The sequence below is a fragment of the Cotesia typhae genome, unplaced genomic scaffold (assembly GCF_013202065.1).
Source record: "Cotesia typhae breed Kobodo isofemale line unplaced genomic scaffold, CoteBio_Ctyphae contig_4, whole genome shotgun sequence".
NCBI classification, from domain to species: Eukaryota; Metazoa; Arthropoda; class Insecta; order Hymenoptera; family Braconidae; genus Cotesia; species Cotesia typhae.
Genome location: NW_027423748.1, coordinates 3,151,093 through 3,176,486, shown reverse-complemented (window position 1 = coordinate 3,176,486; position 25,394 = coordinate 3,151,093). Strand labels below are relative to the sequence as shown.

At 29.5% G+C, this 25,394-nt stretch overlaps 2 protein-coding genes across 17 annotated transcripts in view; both read right to left on the bottom strand.

Moving 5' to 3' along the window:
- LOC141526969 (uncharacterized) overlaps positions 1 to 25,394 on the bottom strand; it is a 92,417-nt gene that overhangs the window by 50,038 nt on the left and 16,985 nt on the right. For 3 of the 16 annotated variants that reach the window (XM_074242161.1, XM_074242159.1, XM_074242162.1), the window contains exon 1: positions 18,060 to 18,424. The exons of 9 other annotated variants lie outside the window; for them this stretch is intronic. In XM_074242161.1, coding sequence (XP_074098262.1) covers positions 18,060 to 18,086 — 27 coding nt within the window. In that variant the 5' untranslated portion in view covers positions 18,087 to 18,424. Of the gene's footprint in view, positions 1 to 18,059; positions 18,452 to 24,802; positions 25,016 to 25,394 lie in introns of those variants that run through there. 4 more of the 16 variants (XM_074242156.1, XM_074242157.1, XM_074242160.1 and 1 more) reach the window with 3 other exon arrangements.
- Positions 573 to 2,159, bottom strand: LOC141527564 (uncharacterized). Its single transcript, XM_074243122.1, has 2 exons — positions 2,006 to 2,159; positions 573 to 1,592 (listed from the first exon to the last, which is right to left on the bottom strand). The coding sequence occupies exons 1-2, from the start codon at positions 2,103 to 2,105 to the stop codon at positions 601 to 603; spliced, it is 1,092 nt and encodes a 363-aa protein (XP_074099223.1). The 5' UTR covers positions 2,106 to 2,159; the 3' UTR covers positions 573 to 600.

The window sequence follows — 25,394 nt, the reverse complement described above, 5'->3', positions numbered from 1 at the left end:
ATAAGAAACCCTTCAGACGAAGGTAATTTATGACTGGTTTCAAGAGTTTGGTAAATACCAGTGGACTCGTGCATAGGCCAAAGGGCAAGCAGATGAATTCATAAATTATGCCATTAAAATAAAACCTTAAAAATTTACGATGAGGTTTCCAAATGGCAATCAAAAAATATGCGTCTTTAAGGTCAATTGTCCCCATAAAAATGCCAGATTCTAAAAGATTGCATGCGGCCCTAAGATCTTCGAGTTTAAAATGTTCCGTATCGATGAAGGTATTCAGCTCTTTTAAATTCAGAATGAATTTCTGTTGACCGTCGGACTTAGGAACTAAAAAGAATAGTGAAAGAAACTGATCTGGGTCATCTTTAGCTTCTATGATCGCGCCTATCGATAGAAGCCTATTAATTTCTAATTTGATGCAAGTAGCTTCCTGATCTGACCAAGACCTGGTTCCAGGTAGGTAGTTCTGCTTCGGGGTTGACGAGAAAGGTATCTTGTACGCTCCAACGCATTGGATGACAAAGCTATCGTCCGTAATTAGTTTCCATGCCTCCACAAAGTGTACTAGACGACCTGCCAATATACTTACAACAGTTTAAGAAGTTAACGATTCTGGGACCGCTGGTTCTGGTGACGATACTGGACGGACTTGGGATACGTTCCTTGTTTCGACGGTTGTTGTTTTGTCGGTGGTTTCCTCACAATTGAGGTTCTTCCGCTCGTCTGAGGAACCGACTTCTTCTGACTCAACGAGCTCTTGAAGTTTAAAGAATTGGCCGCTACCAGAGGCTTTTGGGGCAGGCTAGGCTTCATCTCTTCGCCAACTTTACCAATAGCCTTAATTTCTTTAACCTTCTCTACCAAGTTGATACCAAATAGATAGTCATCAGTTGTTCTTTTTTCTAAGGCTGAGACATACGGCTTGGATAGAGTCGGCAAAATGCAGGCCTTCCGTGCAACGGTCTGAGATCTCTGAACCTCGATCAGCAACTTAGCGGCCTCCCAGACCCTCTCCAAATTCTCCTTGCTGTCTGGATCCTTGGAAGGTACTAGCGACTGGATAACTGGAGCTAGAGCTGCTAACGCTGATCCAGCCAACTTCTGAGTAGCACAGAAATATTTATCTCTCTTCAGGGCCGATTTCTTCAGGTTGACCGCCACCTCTTCGTTTAGAATTGGTGCTTCAAACGATAACTTTCCTTTTCTTGGATATTTTCCCAATAATCCATCTTTAACTTCTTTTTTCATCCCTTCAGAGAGATAATTTTTCCAGCGATTAGTAATACTAGAGTGTAAAATTAGCTCCGGCTCTGCGCGCGCCGGTTCTTCACCAAAGATACGGAGACCATCCTCATCCAATATCCATGGCGTTTCAGTCTCAGTGGGCTTAGAGTTCTGGAGTGTTAGCTCCGTATTATCATCTAACCCAGCCGGTGGAACACTTCCCGCATTTGCTGTTTCATTCGAAACACCCTGTACCTCCTGAACCACAGACGAATCTTGTTCTTTTGAGGGTTCGGGTGGGGGATCTGATTCAGGAATAATTTCCACTACTTCATTCTCCTTCAACCTGTGATCTCCAAGTTGGTCATCACCTAATGAAAAAGCAATCAAGATATAATGCGGTCTCTTTAAATATAGAATAATTTTATTATATATATTATTATTATTTTTTTTTTTTTTATTTCCAAATTTATCTCCCGGATAATTCAGAATAATTAAATCTGTACTGTTGTAAGATGACTAAACTTATTGTTGTCTACCCCAAAATTACCTCTCGGGTAATTCAGAGTCAGCGATTATTTGCTTTACCTTACATGTAAAGTCCAGTTACCATGTGCATACTGTTTTACCTCTCGGATAAAATAATCTACACGTGTAACTAAAATATAGGTTGTGTTTTTTGTAAACAACAATTTCAATGGCCTCTCGGGCTCAAAGGTAACCTTTTATTAAAAGGAAAATGCATCTCGTGCAATCTGATTCAGATATTTCCTTTGATAATTACCTTCTGGATCGGACGGATCACCTTCAGACACTTCCGACATTCCGTTGCGTCCTAATATGGCTCGATGGATGGCGTCGAATTTTCTAGCCATATCTTCCATCTTCTCTTCCAGTTTGTGAAGTCTCTTATCTTAGACTTCCTCTCACTCGAACGACTTCTTGACCTCTTCTTGTGTCCACCCATTACTAATATTCACTAATTAACGGTAATAATTATTAATTAATTACGATGTAACACGCACTAACGATGCGGTCCGTTCGACACAAAAGAAACGAATGAGTTAGTAGAAGCAAGGCGGCGCCACAATAGGTGATTGGTGCGGCGCCTTAAATTTAAATCGCTCTAAAAGTTGTGGTCAAAGACATGAAAGTAGTGATACTACCTTCGTAATCTCGAAGTGCGAGACACGAAGGATAACTAAATATTACGGTCTTAGTTAAAAAGAAAAACATGTGTTTCACTAAGGACAATACAGAGGGTTAGACTTCACAATATAGTATATTACACACTTAGAGAAGTAAAAAGTAAGAAATGTCTCAGATTACATGTAATTGGTGGCCGAGGCGAAGCCGAAGTAACAAACATGTGATCTGAGGCTTTTTTATTTACTTTCCGTGAAGTGTATACTACTTTTTTATCAGGCGAAGCGTCAACTTTGTTTCGCGCATCGTGACGAAAGTTGCCACTTTCCGTTGAGAGGGCAAAAAAAATAGTTTTAAGCATAGTGTAGGTAACATATAGTAATAGGTTTTAACATTATAGTCTATTTGCGACTAAACTCTGTCAGTAAGTAACGACATTTCTCTCAATAAATTTTTTATTCATAAAAAATAATATAGAAAATCATTTCAATAATTAAAATCTTATTATTCAATTTTATTTAAATAATGTTATGAAAAAAAAATTATTTATACGTTGAGAGAACATTCAAATTGCATACTAGCCGCTAGCGGCAGATATGTTTAATTTTAAAAACCCAATCATATCACCCAGTGTCAAATTTATTTCGGGTAAATGGCTCGAACACACCACAGTCTAGTACGTGTTTTAAGTCTGTTCGGTTTTTTGTCATATTACCACGATATCTCACTCACAAAAAGGACAGCAGTATAGACTTATAACAAATACTGGACTATATATTACGCACTATTCAGTACAGTGTTTGTTTGTGGTGTCGTACAGTACAGAATGCACGCTTTAACATGTTTCCTCCTACCCCTTTTTTTTGACAGAAGAAAATCTTGACACTAAGACGTCTTATGAGAAACGAACTAATCCACATTCAATCGCATTTTGACACCCATCAGGTTTACGTCATTTTCAGCTCAACAAAGTCATTGAATTCTTTTTGTAATAGTTCAAAGCGACCTTACGTTTTCAGTAATTTGTAACAAAAAGTGAAACTGAGATGATTAAAAATTAAAATTTATGTGGTGATAGTAATTATAATCATACTACGACCAAGGATAAAAGTTTCTGTGATAACTATAATTACAATAGATCAGGACTGAGGATAAAAAATTATTGTTTCTACAATCGGCATCAAGTAAGTTTAATAAATTTATTTTAATATTGATTAAGTAAATAACTTTTTAAATTTTGGTTTCTAATTATGTATTTGGTAACGTCTACTCTAAGGAAATCGAGATGTCCGGCGAGACGGTCAACGAAACACCTAGCGAGACGTCCTGCAAAACAGCTAGCGAGATGTCCGGCGAGACGGTCATCTCGCCGGACATCTCGCTGGCTGTCTCGCAGGAGGTCTCGCTGGCCGTCTCTCTGAGTGTCTCGCGGGACGACTCGCTGGACATCTCGCTGGCCGTCTCGCTGGACATCTCGCAGGACGTCTCGCTGGACGTCTCGCCGGACATCTCGCTGGCCGTCTCGCAAATATGCTATGACGTACATCAAGCGCTTAGCGAAGTCCTAAGTGAGACCGAGCAAGCAAAATCAGAGATTTTTCAATAATTATTTATGTATTGTCTATATCTATATTTTTGTCTGTCTGAAATATCTAATATTTCAGTAAGACAATTTTATTATTTAAAAAAATTCTTTTTATTCCTGGTTGAAGTTTATATATTTAAAAATACGTAATTTATTTTGTCAATTCTCCGTAAGTTATATTTTTAATAATTGCATCATCTTAAGTCGATAATATTTTCTGTGAAAAGGAAAAGATAAAAAAATATATACAAATACGTTCTAGGTTGTAATTGCATGTTTTGTTTTTTTTTCTGTGAGAAATTGAACTTTTCAAATTAAATAAATATTGTTTTACTTGAAGTCTGCTGTGGCAGTGGTGCTAAACTTATTTATTATTTTTTTTAATTCCTAAAGCTTGTTTGTAATTGGTCAATTTACATTTTGAATAACTCAAAAACTATTGAGAATATCGAAAAGCGACTAAGGAACTTTATTCTTAGAATCGTCTCCTTTATCTACAGTTTTCCGCTGTGGAGGTCATTCTGAATCACCCTGTATACATATTTTAAATACAAGTAATGCATTTTTCTTTGAAACAGTCAGATTTTTTATTAACTAATAAATCATCAATTTTATTTTAGTTATTTTAAATAAATAAAATTTTATGATATGTATATTTGAAAATGCAATGGAGTAATTGTTAGGTAGATGCCTTTTGGAATCTAGTTATTATAGCTGGGTATTTTATTGGAAGAGCATGTCGCAATTTGAAGAAAACTATTTTGTTAAATGTTTTATTTCGTCGAAAAATAGCATTGGTCTAAACGTTTACATACATATGTGAAGTAACGTGCCATTTCAGCATAATTACATCCACAGTTGTTAACCGATCTTTATGAAAATTCTTGGACTAATTCTATGAATTACCACCGAGATCAAGCTTAAAAATAAGCAAAATCGGCTAGTTAGTTCACGATGGGTGTTTGATAATTTGTTTTATTTCCGAAAAATTTTGAATTTCGTCAATTTTATCGACATAATGTTCCAACCGTAAACGATATAGCTCAAACTCAATAAATTTTCACTTTTAAGAATTTTTTCAATTTATTTGATGATTAGGAAAATTAAAAAAAAATTATCAATAAATGTATTTTGATCATTTAGTCTTAAATAATTTATCAGTTGTAGAAAAGAGCTTAGAATTATTAAATTTATACTATTTTCTTCAATTTAAGCTATTATTTATCCACTTTTGATGATATTTCCCATTCAGTTCGTAAATTAAAAGTTCAAAAAACATATTTTTATATTTATTTAATAAATCTATCATTTCGTTTCGGGTATGGCCGAATTGCGTTTTTTATATCATTGAGATAGATCAACGACGAATAACCCGGCTCGATTCGGAAAACTACCGGGGCGTAAGAGTACGAGCTCGAATTTTTTTTAATTTACTTCTAGAGAATAGAAAAAAGTCGCCCTTTTTCTTTTTTCGTATTCCCCTAAAAATAAGTGAACATGCGGCACCCAAAAGTGGTATTTTTACCCTACTTTACATTGATCAATAATGATTTTATGCTTGACCCAACGAAAGCATGTTCATGTGTTTTTAATAAGTAGAAAAATATGGAGCGCTTTTTTTTTTATTCAATCCCCGTCATGTTACTGTCTAAAATTTTTTTTATAAAAAAATATAACAACGATCAAAAACTGAATTTAGTATATCTACAGACAAAAATAATAGAGTGAAAAATTTAGTTTTCAAAGCATGTTAAATATGATAATTTTCCTCTAGGATAAAATTGATTAATTATTTAATTAATTCGAAGATCAAAGCGAGTTTTATATTGTTGTTTTCGCTTTTACGAGCTTTTGCATGCGGCAAAATTGATGGCTAAATAAAAAAATGTTTTTCTATATTTTATAGATGAAAGTATAAAATTAATTGCTAAAAAATGGGTTAATATTTATGGATAAATTTTAAAAAATTCGATAAAAATCGTATTACATTGTTGTAATTTATTACTCTATATCACAAAGAGATGCTATACGTCAGTTAGTAATTACAATGTTTCAAGCCAATGTATAAATTCCAAACAAATTATTTAACAAGGACTTTTATTATTTTACTATGAATAATAATAAAAAATTAATTTTCTTTGCCGCTATTTAGATAAATTAGGATCAACTATTTAGTGTCACAACTGCAAACTTTTGAATCTAAATTTTTGGAGTAAAAAGTTAGAAACGGTATTTGATACGTAAGTTATTCATTCGCACGTTAGGTAACAAAATACACGAGTGTATAAAAGAAGAATATAATAAAATTTAGTGAGTTTTTAAACTCGGATCTCGTGGATATGAAACTTTATAAAGTGTTAACTTTTGATACAAGTTTGTTGTGTACATGTATTATATAAGACAAAGGCTTCAAGGCAAAACAAAGCGTTAAGTTTGAAAATGCTGTCGGGTAATTAAATAAGTACAATGCTTAACAAGTATTTAGGTCATTTCATTATTATGTCCAAATAGTTAAATTATTTATCCGGTAACAGCATCATGTTTTAGTATTGTCCTGCGGAACTATTATTCAAAAAGTTAAGAAACATTATTATAATTTAGGTAACTTCTTTCTCAACTTGAAGAAATGTTTTTTACATTTATCTTGATCCATAACCTGTTAAACATTTTGACATGAAACTTCTAGAAATTATGATATAACATCTACAGATAAAGGAATTTTTTTCAAGCTTAATGGCTTTTTTTATATACTCATCTAGATGGAATTTTTCGTTTAAATTTAATGAGGATAATTCAAATTAAAAATTTAATTTAGAAAAAATTCAAGAATTAAAGTTTATAAAAATCACAATAATTTATATTATTAAGAGAATAAGCAAAATTGTGAGGCCAGTTTATTTATATCATAAAATCGGTTTTCTATGGTTAAATTTTGTATCGCTGAAAAAGTCTTGATCTGAAGTTATGACTCTTCATGGTTTCACATACCATTCTCATCAATAGTCAATTTATGATGACAAGTATTTAGGCGGTATACGAAAATGCTTTATCTCTCGATACATAATTAAGAAATGACCTTGTATCTCGTGAACTATTGACATTTTTAAAGATATAAGCTCATTCCGATGTTACACTCATCAAACCTTTCATTTAAGTACCCACATCAATTTTTCATATATTTATATATATTATATATACGTAAATATGAAAAATATATCAAAATGCATGTGGGTACTCAAATGAAAGCTCTTGATGAGTGTAACATCGGGATGAGCTTATATCTTTAAAAACGTCAATTGTTAAAAAAGTACAGTGCAATTCTAACAAAAGTCATTATTTAATAAAGTAAAATTTTATTTATTTATAGTTCACAAGTCACGACAGTCACATAGAGACTGCAAGGTTGCTAGTCAAATTAATTATTACTGTTTCTATTAAATAAAAGTTAATTTGAATTAAAAATAAAAGATTTATAAAAAGGGTTAATTTTTTGTAATGTTTAATAAAAACCAATCATTAGCCAAATTATTGTAAAAAAAATAAAAAAATTGAAATAATTGTAAGGATAATGTGGAAAATAACAGTTGTAAATATATTTAAAGCTACTTTTCATTGAACAATTGGGCAATGAGTACCAGTTGACGCCGAAGATTACACTTGGAAAAAGAAACAAATAAAGAACTAAACAACGGAAAAAAAGGAAGGAGTGAATAAAAAAGAATTTACAGCCTGAAGCTGTATGCATTGTTGTCGTTTGATCAATGTAGCAATGGTACATGCGTTTTTTTCCAGCTTTTTCTATCTTGCATTTTATGCTTTTACACTTTTAAAAGTTTTTCTGCTGTTATTATTTATGATAGAAAAGAAGAATCGATTTAGCATTGGAATGAGCATCGTTGAACAAAGCTTGATGGATAATTTTTCGAGTCTAGACGAGTCGCTTTGCCTACAACCGTAAAGAAACGATGAAGAATAGTCTTGACTCTACTGAAGATATGTAGATAGGTTGTGCACATTGCATTGCATAATAATACGAAGAAATAAATTAGAGCTTAAATAGTGAGAGATTTTTTTTTTATTATTCTCACTTTTCTTCTAGTGATTTCTTATTTCTTAATGCATATCCAATAAATTGAATTTGACTGAGTATAAGATTCTTTCGAGCGAATACTCCGGATTGTTGGTTCATTGGTAGTGCAGAATAAAAAGAGCTTAGATAACGTCTATAATCCGAGAGATTTTCCTTTCAATACAAGGATATTTCATTGACTTCTCAAGCCTATTCAGAAAAAATATCAGAAATGTAAACTCGGTTATTGGATTTTTATTTTAAAATACATGTAACTTTTTTTTTATTCAATATTAGAACACTGTTATTGAACTTTTTCATTAATCTTCTCTAGATTTAAATCGTACATTTCCTTTTAATTAAAAGTATGAAAAGACTTTTTTTCATTGAATTGCTAGATTTATAAAATATATAAGAGATTGTAGCGATTTCAATAGAAGTATTAAAATTTATGAGTTGAAAAATTTATATAATGTCAAATATTAAATAGAATATCTCTGCATTTTATATTTTTATCTAAATGTGAAATTCTATTAATTTTTTTTTTCTAAAGAATAATAAATCAAAGGAAATAATAATAAGTATAATTAAGAGAATAATTTTTTTAGTTAAGCTTATGACCATTATAAAAATATTGGCCGAAATTTTCGCCTTTTCCAGGTTATAGATTATTTTTAATAGTAGTTTTTGGAGTAGTTTTATACAATTCGTTGATTTGTGTCCGTCATATTTTTCATTGAATAAATGGTAATTAATTCTGTCATATACAGTAAAAAAAATAAATTCTTGAATCAACTACATAATTTTGAAGAACTTAATGTTCTTGATTTGAGTAGAAAAATTCTAGATTTAAGGAAATTTTTCTTGATTTAAGACAATTTTACTTAATTCAAGTAAAGCAATTTTACTTAATTTTTTTTCTGTGTAGTAATACCATTTTTTAAATATATTTCAAAAGTATCCAAACTATCGGCATTGTAATAAAAAATACCGAAAAATCATTGAGTAAAAATTTTTTTATTCACAACTGGTAACTCTCAGCAGTCACATAGTAAATGCAGGTTACTAGTAATTTAATTAAAATGTTTCCAAAATTGAAGATAATTTAATACTGCAATTAGGCTGATTGATAAGTTAGACAGCGTTTAAAAAGCTTCAATGTCAATAACTAGAGTAATAAGTCATTGCTAAGTGCTATAGAAACAAGTAAGACGTTAATGAAAATTCAATTGGACTCTTGATCGTCGACTCCGCTACTCCGATGATAATCACATTGCTTTTAAACTTGTATTCTTCATAGTTAACTACTGTATTATACAATATCGACTTTAATTATAATCATCCGTAAAACTAAGATTAAAATTTTCAGTTTTAATTACCGTTAGTCGTTATAATACCTGAAAGTTTTGATAGAAAAAACTTTTTTTCTAAATAAAAATTATTTACAATTTATTCAAATTTTCTAGTTCGTTAAATTCTAATAAAGTATTTTCTATGTATATATATGAAGTAAGCGATTTTCAAAGGCTTGAATTGACAACACTATATGGAGCATTCACAACTAGATCGCATCCGCGTTTTACATTCCAACCGCTAGGCGTAAAAAAGCTTAACAACTGTGAATTTTGCAAATTCTTGTAAATTCGAATAATTTACTTTTAAAATGATGAAATTCAATTTTAAGAATTCTCATGGTAATTTTATTTTTAATAATGTAATAATTTTAATATTGATGAACAATTCTACAGTTTAATAGTCAAAAAACGTCGAAGTTAAATACAATGGAGTGTTCATTTAAAAATTTTTTATCTTTTCGTATTTGAACTTTTTCTACACTCCAGTTGGTTGAAATATGAACAGTCATAGATATACTATAGATAGACGCACAGCATAGAAAATCAATATATGATGCACGCATCTTTCCGTAAAGTAGAATTTTAAAATACAATTTATATTCAATGATTTGAATTATTTTCTAGATAAAATTGAATTGTTATTTCAACAAATTTGATTACTTTCTGAGTTCTGTGATCGAATGATATAAGTTAAAAAGTAATCTATATAATTGATAGAATAATAAAAATCCTGTGACAGAAATATCTGTGTTATAAAAAGAATTTCTATAGTTTAATTTGGCATTGTCATAAAAGTCAACCTGAATTAATGTCTTTTCAGGATTTCAAATATATTTGGGCGATAATTAATTTTTTATTTTAAGTTGTTTTAAATAGTTTGTTTCGTCATATTTATCATTAAATCCTCGATAAATAATTTTGTGATAGTGATATTGTTTTCGAAATTTATTTAAACTATCTATAAGTATGTAAACTTTTACTTGAAACGAAAAAAAAAAAAAAAAAATTACAAATTTTGAAAAAATATTTTTTTCTGAAAAGATGCAAAATTTTATCGATGTAAAAATTTGAATTTGTTCTGTATTTTTTTTTTTTTTGAGAAAAAATACATTTAATACCGAAAAAAAAAAAAAAAAAAGTTTTGATTGCTGAATTTTTGGAAAAAATATTTATTCGAAGGAAAAAAAGCCTTTCTTATTATTAATCAATAACATTTTTTGGATTGGTCGAAAAAGAAAAAAATTTTCAGCCAACCAAAAAGGGGTCTGGTTCAAAAGTGATCAATTTGAAATGAAACAGCCTTATATTGTAATAAAAGTATCAAAAAATCACTGAATCAAAGTTTCTTCAATGATAATTCTTGATTTTCTAATTCTCGGCTGTCATATAGTGATTATGCGACAACGAAAGATTTATGCAATAACAAAAGTAAATACGAGGGGTTGTTAAAAAATTTTTGCAACCCCTAAAAAATAAAATAATAATGAATCAAGGGGATGTATGATATCAAAATACATAAACATTTATCAAAAAGTATAAAAATGAGCAAATGACACATCTTGTTAGTGTTCTGTAACAGCATTGAACAGAATTGAACCCTATTCCAGCCCAATCAATTTTAATAAAAAATTTTGATCCGCAGTTTGAGTGAGCTCTCAATTGATACAATTAATCATTGAGATGTAGTACGACTGAAAAAAAAAAATCCATAAATTAAAAAAAATGTATGGACAGTAATGGTGACTGAACAATTTCAACCCCTAATGCATTTCACATCAATCAAAATACCTCAATGAAACAGATTCGACAGTTGGGCTTTTCACGTGATCTATTAGCTTAATCTCTGACTTTCTGTCGCTTTAATCTTTCACTCTAGCTGCCAAAAATATTTTTATATTCAATTCTGAGTCAATTCACCTAATTAACAATTTAGATTATCCGGTCACTCGGCTTCTGAATTAATCACTTAAGCCCTCCACCACACTCTTTTTTGTTTTTATTTCCTATTTTACTTTCTCTATCTTCCTCTCTAAATCGTCCCTCGCCAGTGGATTTTATTTTTACTGTAAATATTAAATGCCAGGCATTTTATCTCACGTATTGTCCGAAATGTTGAGATTCTGATAGAATTTCGTCGAGGTCAGCATGACAAATATTTGCTCACTACTCACTACTCACTATACTCTTCCAGACACTCGGTGAGTACCTTCGAATAAAACCGTCCAATGCATCATGTAAAAATAAAATTCAACAATCTCTTCCAATCTATGTCTATCTATATAGATAGATAACACAAAGATTGGACTAAACTCTAGTCGATGGACTGAACACTTTAAAAAAGTCATGGATTTACCGATGTCCAACACAAAAGAGTACAATATTGACAAAACTGTAATATGTCAAAATAACAAAGAAAATAAATAACTATAATGTTTTTTTTTCTATTCTGAAGGATGAGGAAAACAAAACTCGGTATTTTTAGCCATATATAATAGCTAAATTTGTCATTAAAGACAAATTTGGGAATTAGGGAAATAAAGGATAAGGGGGAAGGGGAGGACCTTTACTCAGTAGGAATTTTCGGTAACCGAAAAAGTAATTCGGACAGCCCAGACCGGGACTCGAACCCGGATCGTTTGGTTACGCGCCAAAGGCTCTACCAGTTAAGCTATCCGAGACACTGTCCGTAATTACTATTCAGTCACTTAATAAGACCTATCGAGTAATAAACGCCACCGTCCATCTTATGGTAAAGAGCCATATATAATAGCTCTTTATGGTATTTTTTTAATTTTTTAAAAGAAAGCTCTTTTTTATAAAAGAGCTTTTTGTCATTAGAAAAAATTTATGCAAATGAACGTTTAGAAAATTTCAAAGCGGACACTTCAAAAGCTAATTTGTTGACAGAATACAAAAAAAAAGTCATATGTGTTAAACGCTTTGAGAGATAAATAAAACTAAAAAGTTCAAAAGTAATTAAAACTTTCATCGAAGAATAATTAAGTATTTTTTTTTAATTAAATGAAATTTTCTTTATTGGCTATTGATTTGTGATTTTAACCCGGATGTAGTTAATCGTATGATAATCTTTTCATCTATGATGTTACTAGTTAATTACAGTAGAGTACGGAGATGATTATTCTCATATGACATGACAATTCATTAAGTTTTTACCAGAATACACTAGTAATAAATCAATAAAATTCGAAAAATCGAAAAGCCGAAATGGAAGTAGATTTCTCAGTACTAGAAACAACTTTTGAAGATCGTAAAAATGAATGCAATTGAAAAATTTCATTAGATAGATAGATATGTTTTTTTTCTCAGCTGATATGTGGATGTATAATATCGTAAATTAAAGCTTATTTAAAAAGTTCTCCAATACTGTATGAACAGAGAATCAATAAGTTTTCGTATTCAAAAGTTATTCCGCGAAAAAAATATAACATGTAAAAGTAAACATACATTTATGAACTTGTACACCACATATATTTTTAGTAATTATATAGAACATGTTCTACTATTTATTTATTTAATTTTAATGACAAGGCAATAGCCGAATAGTAAAAATACAAATAAAAGGAGTATAAAGTACATGTAAGAGTATAAATAGGTGGTCTACATAGACATTTTAACAATATTTAAATTTGAATTGTGGCTAATGGAACAGTGAAAAGCAATCAAAAATTTGAGAAAAGTAATCAGCTATTTACATCCGGTAAAAATAAGATGAAATAAGAACAAGGTAAGAAATTTAAGATAAGTGTCAGAGTAAGTTTAGATTTAGAACACTGCAAATCATACAAATTTTAACGACTTGAATCATCACCGGTAGTATCAGGTATCACGCTCTCCTTAAGCTCAAGGTCATGGAAAAATTGGTAAGCTTTTGTCTTGAAGGTGTCAATTCTAAGTGCATTAGATAATCTATTTAGATAATTAAATATAAGATTTAGTTTTATTTGAAAAAAAAAAAAATCGAGTTTTGTGAAGATTTTGTGGATTTGAAGTCTTCAAATTAAGATTTCGACTTTTTTTCTACGATTTCAAGGTGATTGTCATTTTAATAGCATTTTTTGGAGAAAAATTGCGTCGAATGCCACCAAAAAAATCAAAATTGAACGACACTTTCAAAAGTTATAGCCATTTAAAAGTTTCAAAATCATCTGTTTATAGATGATGATGAGAAAACCAAAATTCTTGAATAAATATAACACTCATAGAGCTCAAAGGTATAATTGAGAAAAAAAAATCATATTAATTTATCAAGTTTCTCAAGAACTATCCTGATTGCAGACATTCTTACTGACAAATTTTTTCAAAAAAATTCAAAATAGTAATAATGAAGCTCATAATATTGGTTACTTTTCTTAAAAGTTTAAGAACTAAGTTTTTTACTTCCTGCTAAGAAAATCAGAGATCTTCAAAAACTCTATTGTTGTCTTTTACAGTAAATAAAAGTTTCTTTTGTGTATTTAAACGCAAAGTGAAAAAAATAAGTTTTAACGTTTTAGAGATCAAAAACTACATTTGTCTTTTCCTCATCTTTAATTTTTTCTTTAACTAACAATTTTATTGAGTTTTCTAAAATTTACGCGAGTTTAGAATATTTTTTTCAATAAATTCTTTTATTTTTCAATCACTTCCTATTTAATGTAAATTTAAAACATAAAAATTTTTTTGTGCGATAAAAATTGCTGACAAACAGGGGTATAAAGAAATAAAATAAAAAAATATAATAATATAATACAATAGAGAAGTTCTCTACAGAAGATTACTGTTATTAAAAGTTTTATCTGCATAAAGTGGATAAGAATTTAAAATTATTAAATAACTTTAATAAAAATAGGAGTTTAGTTATGAAATCAGTTTGCTGAGTCGTACAATAAATCCATGACTGCCTCAAGTGTTATCGATAAGCTCGAGCCAAGTACAGAGCACCGAGTACTGAGATAAAGGTAGTAAAGGTGAGATGTAAAAGAAAAGCGGCTTTCGAAGTTTCAATGCAAGTTTATATTGTCTCAAACACCGTTGGATCTAGTTGAGTATATCCAACAAAGCAATGACTTTTATAAGGACAATGGAGTACCCGGCTTTAGCTTAGTTTGCGCATTCATCAGCAATTCACACTAGATTTTCACGTACATCCACACACACGCACATACACACTCAAATACGTACACGTGGAACACTGAGAACTTAATGAAGCCAGTCATTCCTGGGAAAAGTTAAATCAACTGTGCTATATTGTTTACATGGATTATTAATAGCTCATAATAATGTCTACCTTACTTATCAATTCGGTCATAAAATATTTTTTTTTTACTATTGTTTTCTCTATTTGTTAAAACTGCTGGATTTTTATAATGAAATTTTTTGTTAAAAAGTAAAGAAGTAAAAAAAAACTCGATAAAATTTTTTTTCATCTATTATCATTTCTGTCATTAAAATTTTTCCACCTGCGTTTGATCTTTATATCCGCATTTGATCGCAAACATTTCAAATAATCGCGAAAAGACAAATATGAATATTTATTGTGAATAATCAGCTAGACGTGGTTATACGTCACGTTCGTCTGGACTGAAGAGCACAAGTGAGAGGCTAGAGGATGCAATGAGGGGGCGAGAGTTAAAAAACATAAATGATAGGGGATAGGGTGAGAAAGGTATAAAGCCGGAAATGTTGCAGAATATGCGCGGGAGTGAGATGTTGAAACCTGTTGGTCGAATACCAGCAAACCATATAGTATGTGGTAAGTACATATATAATACTTCATATTATACATATGTATATATGTGACATTATGTGTATACAGTATGAGTATTAGTAGAATAGAGCAGAATAGAATAAGTAAATTTACACGGTTTTATTCAGCCATTGGATATAACTTAGCCGTCATCTAATGGAGAACAAAAGGTTTCTACGAAGATGTCGGCTTATTCAGAAAATGGAGGTTCATTTCAGCTCGGCTCACGAAAAACGGCCTAGTAATAAACGAAGCTGTAAGAAAATATTTTTTTTTTATAATTCTATTGGGGTTTAGACTATGCTATGCCTGCTAATATTTTTTATGTGCCATACTTTTAGTGTTAAGGTAGTTGGATCGCGTAAAAAAATTTTAAGAAATTTTTAAAATGTGAAATATACGTTGATAAGAAGGTTAGCTTGCGTAAAGAAAGTTTTTGTTAGTTTAAGTATATCTTTCACAGTTCAATAAATTTGTTTCCTAACTCAAGAAAATCAGTTTCTTTAAAATAGTTTCTTGACGCAAGGTTTTTTTTTTTCCTAAGGCAAGCTAACTTTTTTATCAGTGTAGGTAATTAAATGCATAATATGAATGTTGTTGAAATTTGAAATCGATTTACCTCTTCAAGCAAGAGATAATTACACTTGAGCAAGAAATTTTTACACAGATGATATGGGAAAAGAGTGAGAAAACGATCAATTAAAAAAATTCTTTTTTACGTTAAAGGGATTTCAAGAACTTTATGAAAAACTTATATTTACTAGAATAATATATATATATATATATATATATATATATATATATATATATATATATATATATATATATATATATATATATAATTACTCTAAAAAATTTATAAATTCCCTGCCTTATAAATTTTTAGAAATAATCAATAAACGAGGATAGTGAAGGACAACAGTTATAAGAATAAGAGAAAAAAACAAATAACAAAAACTATAACCGAAGCAAATTTTGTACTAAGCAAAATACATATATTGTACAAATTTTCGGTGTATACTGTAGTATGGTACTTTTACAATAGCAATAGAAGTTTTCCTGTCAGAGCAAAAATTATTGTGGATAGAAAAATATTTTTTTTCAAAAGAAAAATCGATTTTATGACAAACAAAAAAAAATGGCGAGATGAAATAGGAAATTCCATGAGGTATTAAGACAAACAGAGGTCAAGCTAGAAACCTTCATCAAGCTTCAGGCGAAATATATATTACTCTCACGAAGTGGAAACGCAGAAGCACGAAACTACTGCATAAAGACTAAAAAAAAAAGAAAAAAAGAAAGTAAAGGACTAAGGGAAAAATAAGAAGAAAATAAAAGAAAAAATTAAAGGAGAAAAGAGTCGGTACGAGCAAGGATCTTTTCTTTTGTTTTATAAATTTGTTTTACCTTGAAAAAGATGAATTGTTGGCTCTAAAAGTTATTTGATGGCTCAAGACTTAACTCCGGTCTCAGAGATAATTTCACCAAAAAATTTAAGTATATAGATATTATATATTTCGGAAGAGAGTTTTTAAGTATAATGAAGTGTGAGGTATCAAGTTTTAAAGTAGCCAGAATTCACCAACAATTTTTCTAAAAGAAAATTAAATAAAAAGTTTAGGCTTTCATGTAATTTGTAACTTTTCAGTTACCGAATGGATGAAACTTCAAGAAGAAATTCAAGCACGGAAAATTACCACCAACTTCCGGTTTTCTAAGGGGATCGTTGAATAGTTTGAAAAGTTATTTCTTTTTAATTAATTTCATTTTAAAACCTTATTTTATGATTATATGGGGGTCCTCATAAGATGTAATTAGAAAGATGAACTTCTGGTATTTAAAGTGCAGATAAAAATGTTTATTTTATTGCACTGGATTTCACGGGTAATGTATTTAATGTTAATACATTTTATAATACGGTGTACTTTTACGAGTTTATTTTAGTAATTAACCCGTATTTGTTTTAATTCTGACGGATAAAACTTTGGTTTTTATTATGTTCGAGTGTGTAAAAATACGCGAGTGGAAAAATAATGAAATGTATGAATAATAAAGATTTTTCTTTATAAATTTTTTAATTTAGTAATAGTATAGGAGATTTTTCAACAAAAATTATAAATTATTCTTTTGAATAGGATGTAATTTTATACAAAGTTAAGTCATTTTTTTTTCTACACAATCCCAAAATTTTAATTGAAACTTTTGCGAGGTAGCACAAACTTATTTTTTTTAAATATGGTAATAAAGTAGTGAAATACGGGCTGATACAAATGTTGAAAATGATCCATAACATTTTTTTTTAATTATCGGATATTCATGCTAAAAGCCATTAAAGTCATATTGTAAAAAATTAATAGCTTTCGGTGTTATCTGAATGATTAAGCGTGAAAATGATATTAACCATTTAATACTTGAGATAAAAATAAAAAAGTTTATGACATGGATTAAAAAAATTAAATTATACTGTCGAATTATTTGTAAGAGTTTTAAATTTAAATTTTGGAGAAAATTAATATTTTCTTTTATTATCTTTAAAAAATTACCAACTTGTTTGAATAAATTATTTTTTCACCAACATAAATTTTCCACCATTTGATATTTAATTTCCTACAAATAAATACCACGGAAGAATAAAATTCGATATAAATTAAGAAATTAATTATTAAAAAAAAAAAAAAAAAAAAATAGAAAAATAGAAAAACAGACAACCCACATTGAAGAAAAATTTTAATAAATATGTCACATTAAATGTCTATCCTAAAATGAAATCAAGCAAGCTATTTCCTGAAGTATATAAAATTTAGTCAGTAAGCAATAAAAAATCAGATAAAAGTGTAAACGATTGAACGTCAAAAGATACATAACATAAATGTACAAAAGGTATATAGAGTAAGTGGAAGAACCTCAGAGAATAGATAAGAAGACAAATGTGAAGACCTGTTGGCAGCCAAGACGACGTCGCATAGTAAACCGCAGCGATCCGCAACGCAATAAGACCAGTACACACCAGGAAGCCAGGAAATGCACCTGTACTCGCTCTCTCTCGCTATGTAAATATATAGATATAGTCGTAGAAAGGTATATCTAATATATCTCAGGCTTCAAGCCTGGGATTCACTATCAAATCTTTTGCGCTTCGCTTATTCAAATTTCCGTTTCACGGTTGATTGCTCGTTGTCGTAACGACCACCAGATATATCTCGGCAATATGCGGTCGCTATTACTGACACTGATACTATCACAATCAGGTATCATGTATGTAAATGTCAGCGATACCAATAAGCCCGATACGAGATTATAATCTATATTATTAGGATGCTCTTTATTTCGGGTATTTTTGAATTTTTTTTCATCGTACGCTTTATTCAGTTGTAAATAAAATTTTTTGAATGTCTGATAAATTAAAGTTAAATATTTTATTTGAATAATTTTTTTGACTGACGCGGAAGTTCTAGAAATAAAAGAAAAAAATTTATATATAAAATTTGATTATGAAATTTTTCATAACAAAATTTTTGCTCTGTTATCAAAAAAATTGTATTGAAACATTGATTAGAGCTTGTAATTTTGATCAAAGTTATGTTTATATTAATATCGCCAATAACATCGCCGATTGGCGTTCATTAAATAAATAACTCATTAAAAATATTTTTTAACTTTAGAATTGTTTTTTAAATTATTGAAGCATTGTATCAAATTTAAATTATTATAAATTTTTTAAATATTAACAATATTTAGACAATTTAAGACTTTTATAAAGAAAAATTCCAAAATACCCTGACAAAAACCAGCCTAATTGAATTTATAGCAAACAAAACTACTGCAATATTATACGTAGCAATAAAAAAGTACAACTAAACAGTCTTGACGTTAACTCACTGACGTTTCACTGTTCACTGTATCAAGTAGACAAGTAGCATAACTGTCTACCTCCAGCCCCTGCAATCAACGGCTTATAATATAATAACAACAATGAAGATGATAATAATAAATAGTGAGAATATGGCAGTGTGCTGCGTTAAAGCATAGAGGGATTGGATAAAAGTATGAACCGGCTAAGCCATTGAACCACGCGGCCAAGCGGAGCGATATTTCTACTTGATACGTTCTAATTATTTTTACTGCTTACTATTGAGAAATATACACCAGAAAGACTCTTTACTTATCAATAACCTTGAATACGTCATTATTTTTCTTTACCTAGAATTCAAATTGTTATTTTTCATTATTTATATTTTATTCGTTTGTTGATTTACTTTTTTTTTTATAAACAAAGTCATGCTATAGTCTCTAAGTGTGACCGTATTTCTGGATAAAAATATAAAATCGTTTTTTAATCAAATATTTAAATATCTAAACTTGCTTTTATAGTTAGGTAATTTTATATCGGAAACCTGATAGGGAGTTGACCATCATTTCTTGATTTATTCTGCTAATTTTGTGAGTCCATTTATTTTGATATGTCATCGGTCAGTTCTTTTTTCTAACTTAAAAAAATAAGAATCAACAATAAAAAATACAAAATTGCTTATAATTTATTCAAAAAGTAAATTATATAAATTTGCTTCAATTTAAAATTTTATATTTTTCATCAACAGCTGTAACTTTATATTTCCCATTTAATCCGGCATCGCATATTTTAATTAAAAAAATCATAAATAAATAATTTCAGCAAAACTATTTTATAGTTAATTGAAGTCAATTTTTACTGAAAATTAATTAAAATTCGATTTTTAAAATATTTTTTATAAATAGAATAATTAAAATAGACATTAGTTTATTTTTTACAATCAAATCATCTTAATTTTATCATATTTTCTTGTTTAAGGGGCACAACCAGTGTGACCAGAACGTGCTCTTTTCTTACCCCTACTTTGTAGGATACTCTCATCTGACTACATTGAAAGCGGTACAAAGTGGGGGTAAAAAAATCGCACGATCTGGCCACATTGGGCACAACTAATGTGACAGTCTAAAAAAAAGGCGATTTTTATGAATTAAAAAAAACTACTGTCTCAATTATTTTAAAAATAAAAGAGTATATTCATACATATTTTGAGAATACACAATAACATTTTTGAAGAAAAAAATTAAATATTTTTCGAATTATACACGATTTCGGACAGCGCTAAAAAAAAGGTCCTCCACTGCTGGGGTGATTCCGGCCTTCTCCGTGGATGAAACGTAAAAATAAAAAAATTTCGTCCAACTAGAAGATATTGTCCGTACGATGACCCACGGTCGAAAAAAAATTGATAAAATGGCCGCGTTTTTAAAAAAAATGTTGAATTGTACCCAAAATTTTGGTCGTTTTTGGCCTGCCAAAATTCAACTTTTGATCAGATCAAAAAACTGGAGGATCATCGTATGGAGAACTACATACAGAACATGCAAAAAAAATTTGGTAGTGATCGGATCATTTGTCTCCGAGTAATCACTCCAGCAAATTCGAAAAATACTGTTTCAAGAAAAACGCGTTTAAAGATAAAATGATCCTATTCTAACTGCCGAGTGGCTACTCTTTAAATGGCTGTAACTCCAAAAACTATTTGTGATATCGATTTAACATTTTAATATCTTCTTTTTTAAGGCATAATCTATCGAAATATGAAAAAAAAAAATCGATTTTTTTTAAATTTCACACAGCCCCTTAAATCGTTAATAGTTTTGCTTTACTTTTCACGTTGGTCAATCAAGTATATCTCAAATTTTAAATAAATATTGTTATTAATAATAATAATAATAATAATAATAATAATAATAATAATAATAATAATAATAATAATAATAATAATAATAAATTAGAAGTAATTAAAATCTTATGTGTCGTCTAACTAGTAACAATCTAAATTTAAAGTGTAGAAAGCATGAATTTAAAGAGACATAATGTAAAAATTTATACTACTAGTTAATCTAATTAAAATATTTAAGTATCAAAATTACAGTCATTATTATACCTTTTTTATTATACACTGATAAAATGATTTGTTAATATTTAATAAGTTTTATCAAATATTAATGAATATTTGTTAATTGTTAATAAATATTTGTGTAAACTCATGAATGAAAAGTAAGTAAAAAACATTCAACTTTGACACTTTTTATATCCGTATAATTTAAAAATTCCATTAGATCCGGCATATTAATATAATATAATATATTATTTATTAATATAATATTAATATAATTAATACAAATTAATATAATATAATATAATATAATATAATAATAATGTTCTTATAAAAAAACAAAAGAAATAAAATAAATAATAAAACAATGCTTACAATAGATTACAGAATATTTTTGTGGTGAAAATGATTAGTGTATCGTTATTACTTTTTTCTGAACAATCCTCAAATCGCACTGTAAACAAGTCACGTTCACTGCAAAAAAATTTGTTAACTGTCAATAAAAGTACTTTCTTTTAAAAAAAAACTATTTATTAAAAGTTAAAAAACAATTCAATATATTGATTAAATGAACAAATTATTTTCAAATAAATAAATTTATTAACAGTTAATAATTTCTTGTATCACTGTATACTACGCTATATCATATATTGTAATTTATCGTGCATTTTTTAGTTGCCATTTGGACATTTTTATAAATAATATTATCTATCTATGTACTTATTTTGAGAACTAAATATCACAAGTTTATTAACAAAAAAAAAAAAAAAAAAAAAAATTGGCTTGAGTAGAAAAATTCTTAAATTAAGAAATTTTTCTAGCTTCCAGTAAATTTTACTTAATTTAATCATTTTTCGTCTTGATTAGAGTTAATTTTTTTTTACTTTCCGTGTAGATGCGGATTTTCAAAAAATTTTTAAAACAGCCTATAATTTCATTTTATCAATAATTAATTCTACCCGTAACATATAATTTACCAATTATATGCCACCAGAATTATAATTTCAAATTACTCCAAAAATAAAGTAATAGTCTAGCTATCGATCTATAAAAAAGCTACGCTGATAAATATTAACAAGGATATATATATAGCCGACAGATTTAGCTTCGTAATGAATCCCCTTTCCCGGTATGACGTAACCTAGCAAGTTGAAAGCTTCGAGTCATGAGCGTGGCTTGATAACGGCTTGCAAGCCCGCACATTGGAGTCAGTTGATCGTAAACCACCAGCAACCGATACCCAGCCGATAGCTCTCAGACAGTACAGACATGTACCTCCATCTATACCAGCACAGTAGCGAAACATCCTGATGTACACAGAGATACATACAAGTGCTATCCTATATAAAATAGCTTAAAATTCCAAATAATAGTCTCTGGTTCTCTTTAATTCTTCTAGACTACTGCCATTACGATTATCATTTACACGAGAGTACATCTGTACTCAACTTTGGGCATTAGAGCGTTTGCCGACTTGGATGTTGGAGATTTTGGAAACTGTGAAGCTTAGCCGCGATCCGAAACAGACAAAAGTTTGTCTTACGACACGATACCCCGCAGTAAACAAACTAAAATATAGTAAAAGATATCCCTTGAGCCATTTAACATGGGTGCGGGTGTTACTTTAACGGTGTTTGCAGAGCGACACATCGATCCTATCAACCCAGCTACTATTCTATATACTTAACCCGGGAAACCGGGTACTTAACATGCGAGTTGCCGCACGTTACGTGCCTCATTACAAATTTAACTGCAGTATTGTGACCTCTCGTCAGTCTTCCATCTATTAATCTATTCTATTGTCTATTATATCACTAAATTTCCAATATTATTGTCTCGAAATAACGAAATTCCGACTATTCGATTCATCTCTATCCGAATCTCTCTCCACATAAATGCACCGGATTTATCTACACCAAACAAATCTATGTAATTCATCATCAATAATCCCTGATTCTCATTTTATTGTATCATCAGCGTCATTCAACAGTCAGCCGAGTGGAAACTATTCTTTTTTTAATTAGAGCTTACCGCACGATAAAAATTATGAGGTTACATGTGGTGCGAGAATTTTTAATACTAGGGATAGTTTTTTTTAATTATGATAAATTATGAAGAACATGCGGGTTTTGTGCATGATAATTAGATTTTATTAGACGTTTGGTAATTCTTTCAGATTTTTTTTTATTTTGATAAATAGATATAAGTAGAAATTTTAAAAAATTAGGATTGAAATTTTTAAAATATTCTTTTAGTACAAATTTATTTTTTGAAAAAAATCCAAAAATTTTCAGATGTTTTTTCATGAAAAAAAAATTTTTTTAATAAAAATTATACGTAAAAATTGGGCTATGACTGTTAAGTTTAAAATAAATTTTTATTTACGGACCAAAAGTAATTTATTTAAAATATATTTTTTATATAAATTATGTTCATATGAAAGTCTATTTCATTATTATTTTTATGCAATCAAATTTATATAAAAAATTCTAAATAAAATATTAAAATTACAAAAGCCATTACTTAAAAAACTTGATTCCCTAGAAAAAGTATCTCTATAAATTTTATCATATCTTTAATCTTCTATCTACTTTAATTCAAAACATACTCGAGTACACAAAACTTTTCAAATTCCCCATCAGTGAATAATTCTATTAACTAAAACTCGAGTAGTATTACACCAAATTTTTACATCCTTTAATCACCAGTCACAGACGAGTGAGTCTGAAAATAAAATCCGCAATTAAATAACTCAAACGGTGGCCGCCGATAAAAACCTAGCAGCGAGTATCCCACCCACTTAGCAACCTTAATAACTCCGTCCTTTAATTCTCGTCCTTCATCTCCAACGAAATTCCTAAATGCACCGACCCGATAAATTTATCGCTCAAAATTGCAGTTAAGTTTCTTTGCACATAAACTTGCATTTAAACTCGGTCTCTGCAGCCTGGATCTGCACATAACGGATCCATGCATGCACTTAAACCTACGCTCCTACTCCCTACTTTATTATACCTTACATACGAGGGACTAAGTCCCTCAATGACGTAATCCCGTGTCATATTGACAAGTTTTAGGGGGAAAGAACCGCTGAACCGCACCCACCAGACAAACTTATTCATTCTACTTTATAAACATCCCCATAAAAATACTAATCCCCTCCTCTCTTCCCCTTTCAAACTTTCAATTCTATAGACTTTCACTTTCAGACGATTTTATTAACCCTCGATATCTTTCAACAATTAAAACAACTTATTTAGACAATACTATTGGTATTGTGGATTCATACAATTTACCAATATTTTTTTTACACATAAATTTAAAGATATAATCATTTTTATGATAAAAAAATGTTTGCCGACAAAAAAAATTTTTTTTCAAATCAACAAACTAAAAAAAAAATTAATAAAATTTCACTCATAATTTTACCAATTTTTAAACTTTTTTAAAGGTAAAATGAATGTATATCTTTAAAAAAACCAAAAATTGTTAAAACGTCTGCTAATTACGGAGTCATAAATTTTCCTTCCCTTCAAAGTTTTTTTTTTTAAATTAACCACATCATCTAAAATTTTCCCCTTTAATGAAAAAATAAACAAACTCGCCAAAATAAACTCCAATTTCTATCTTCTTTCCCTCAGTCACCAAAAAACTGTTCCTCCTGAGAATCGAACCCGGAACTCCAGTTTTTCATCCCCGCTTCCACAGAAAGCCTTACTGGCGAAGCAATAATTCCTAAGAAAATAATAAATTAATGCCTTAAAACCTCACCTTATCAATTGGCATCGAAGGGCACGCACGGCACAGGTTCCAGAATGAACCAATCATGAGGCCGCGTTGTTTAGGGCAGTGGAACAGTAGTGACACGGCCTAAGGGCCGACGGACACCGTGTCCCGTGTCGTGGACACGTCAGGCCTCGGACTGCACTCTTTGGCAGCCGTTTTTGTGGCTGTAAGCTTCACCTATAGGCTTACACCTTTCGAAACACCACCTACTCAATTATATTTATACCTTTTTATATTTATATATATATATATATATATATATATATATATATATATATATATATATATATATATATATATATATATTAAAAATATATTTTGTTAATAATCACTCTTCTCACCACCTATCTCTGATACCTCGTGGCAGTGACACTAGTCCTGTAAAAAAAATTTTCACAGGACTGAGACAAGATCACGTAGCATTTATGAATTAATAAATTTACAACACTGATTGATTTTATTTTAGTAATATTATAAATGCTTCGATTGATATTCCTTAATATCACTGAAATTATAATAAGAAGAAAACTGAAGACTATAAAGAAGTTAATATATCAACCGATATAGATAATAATCA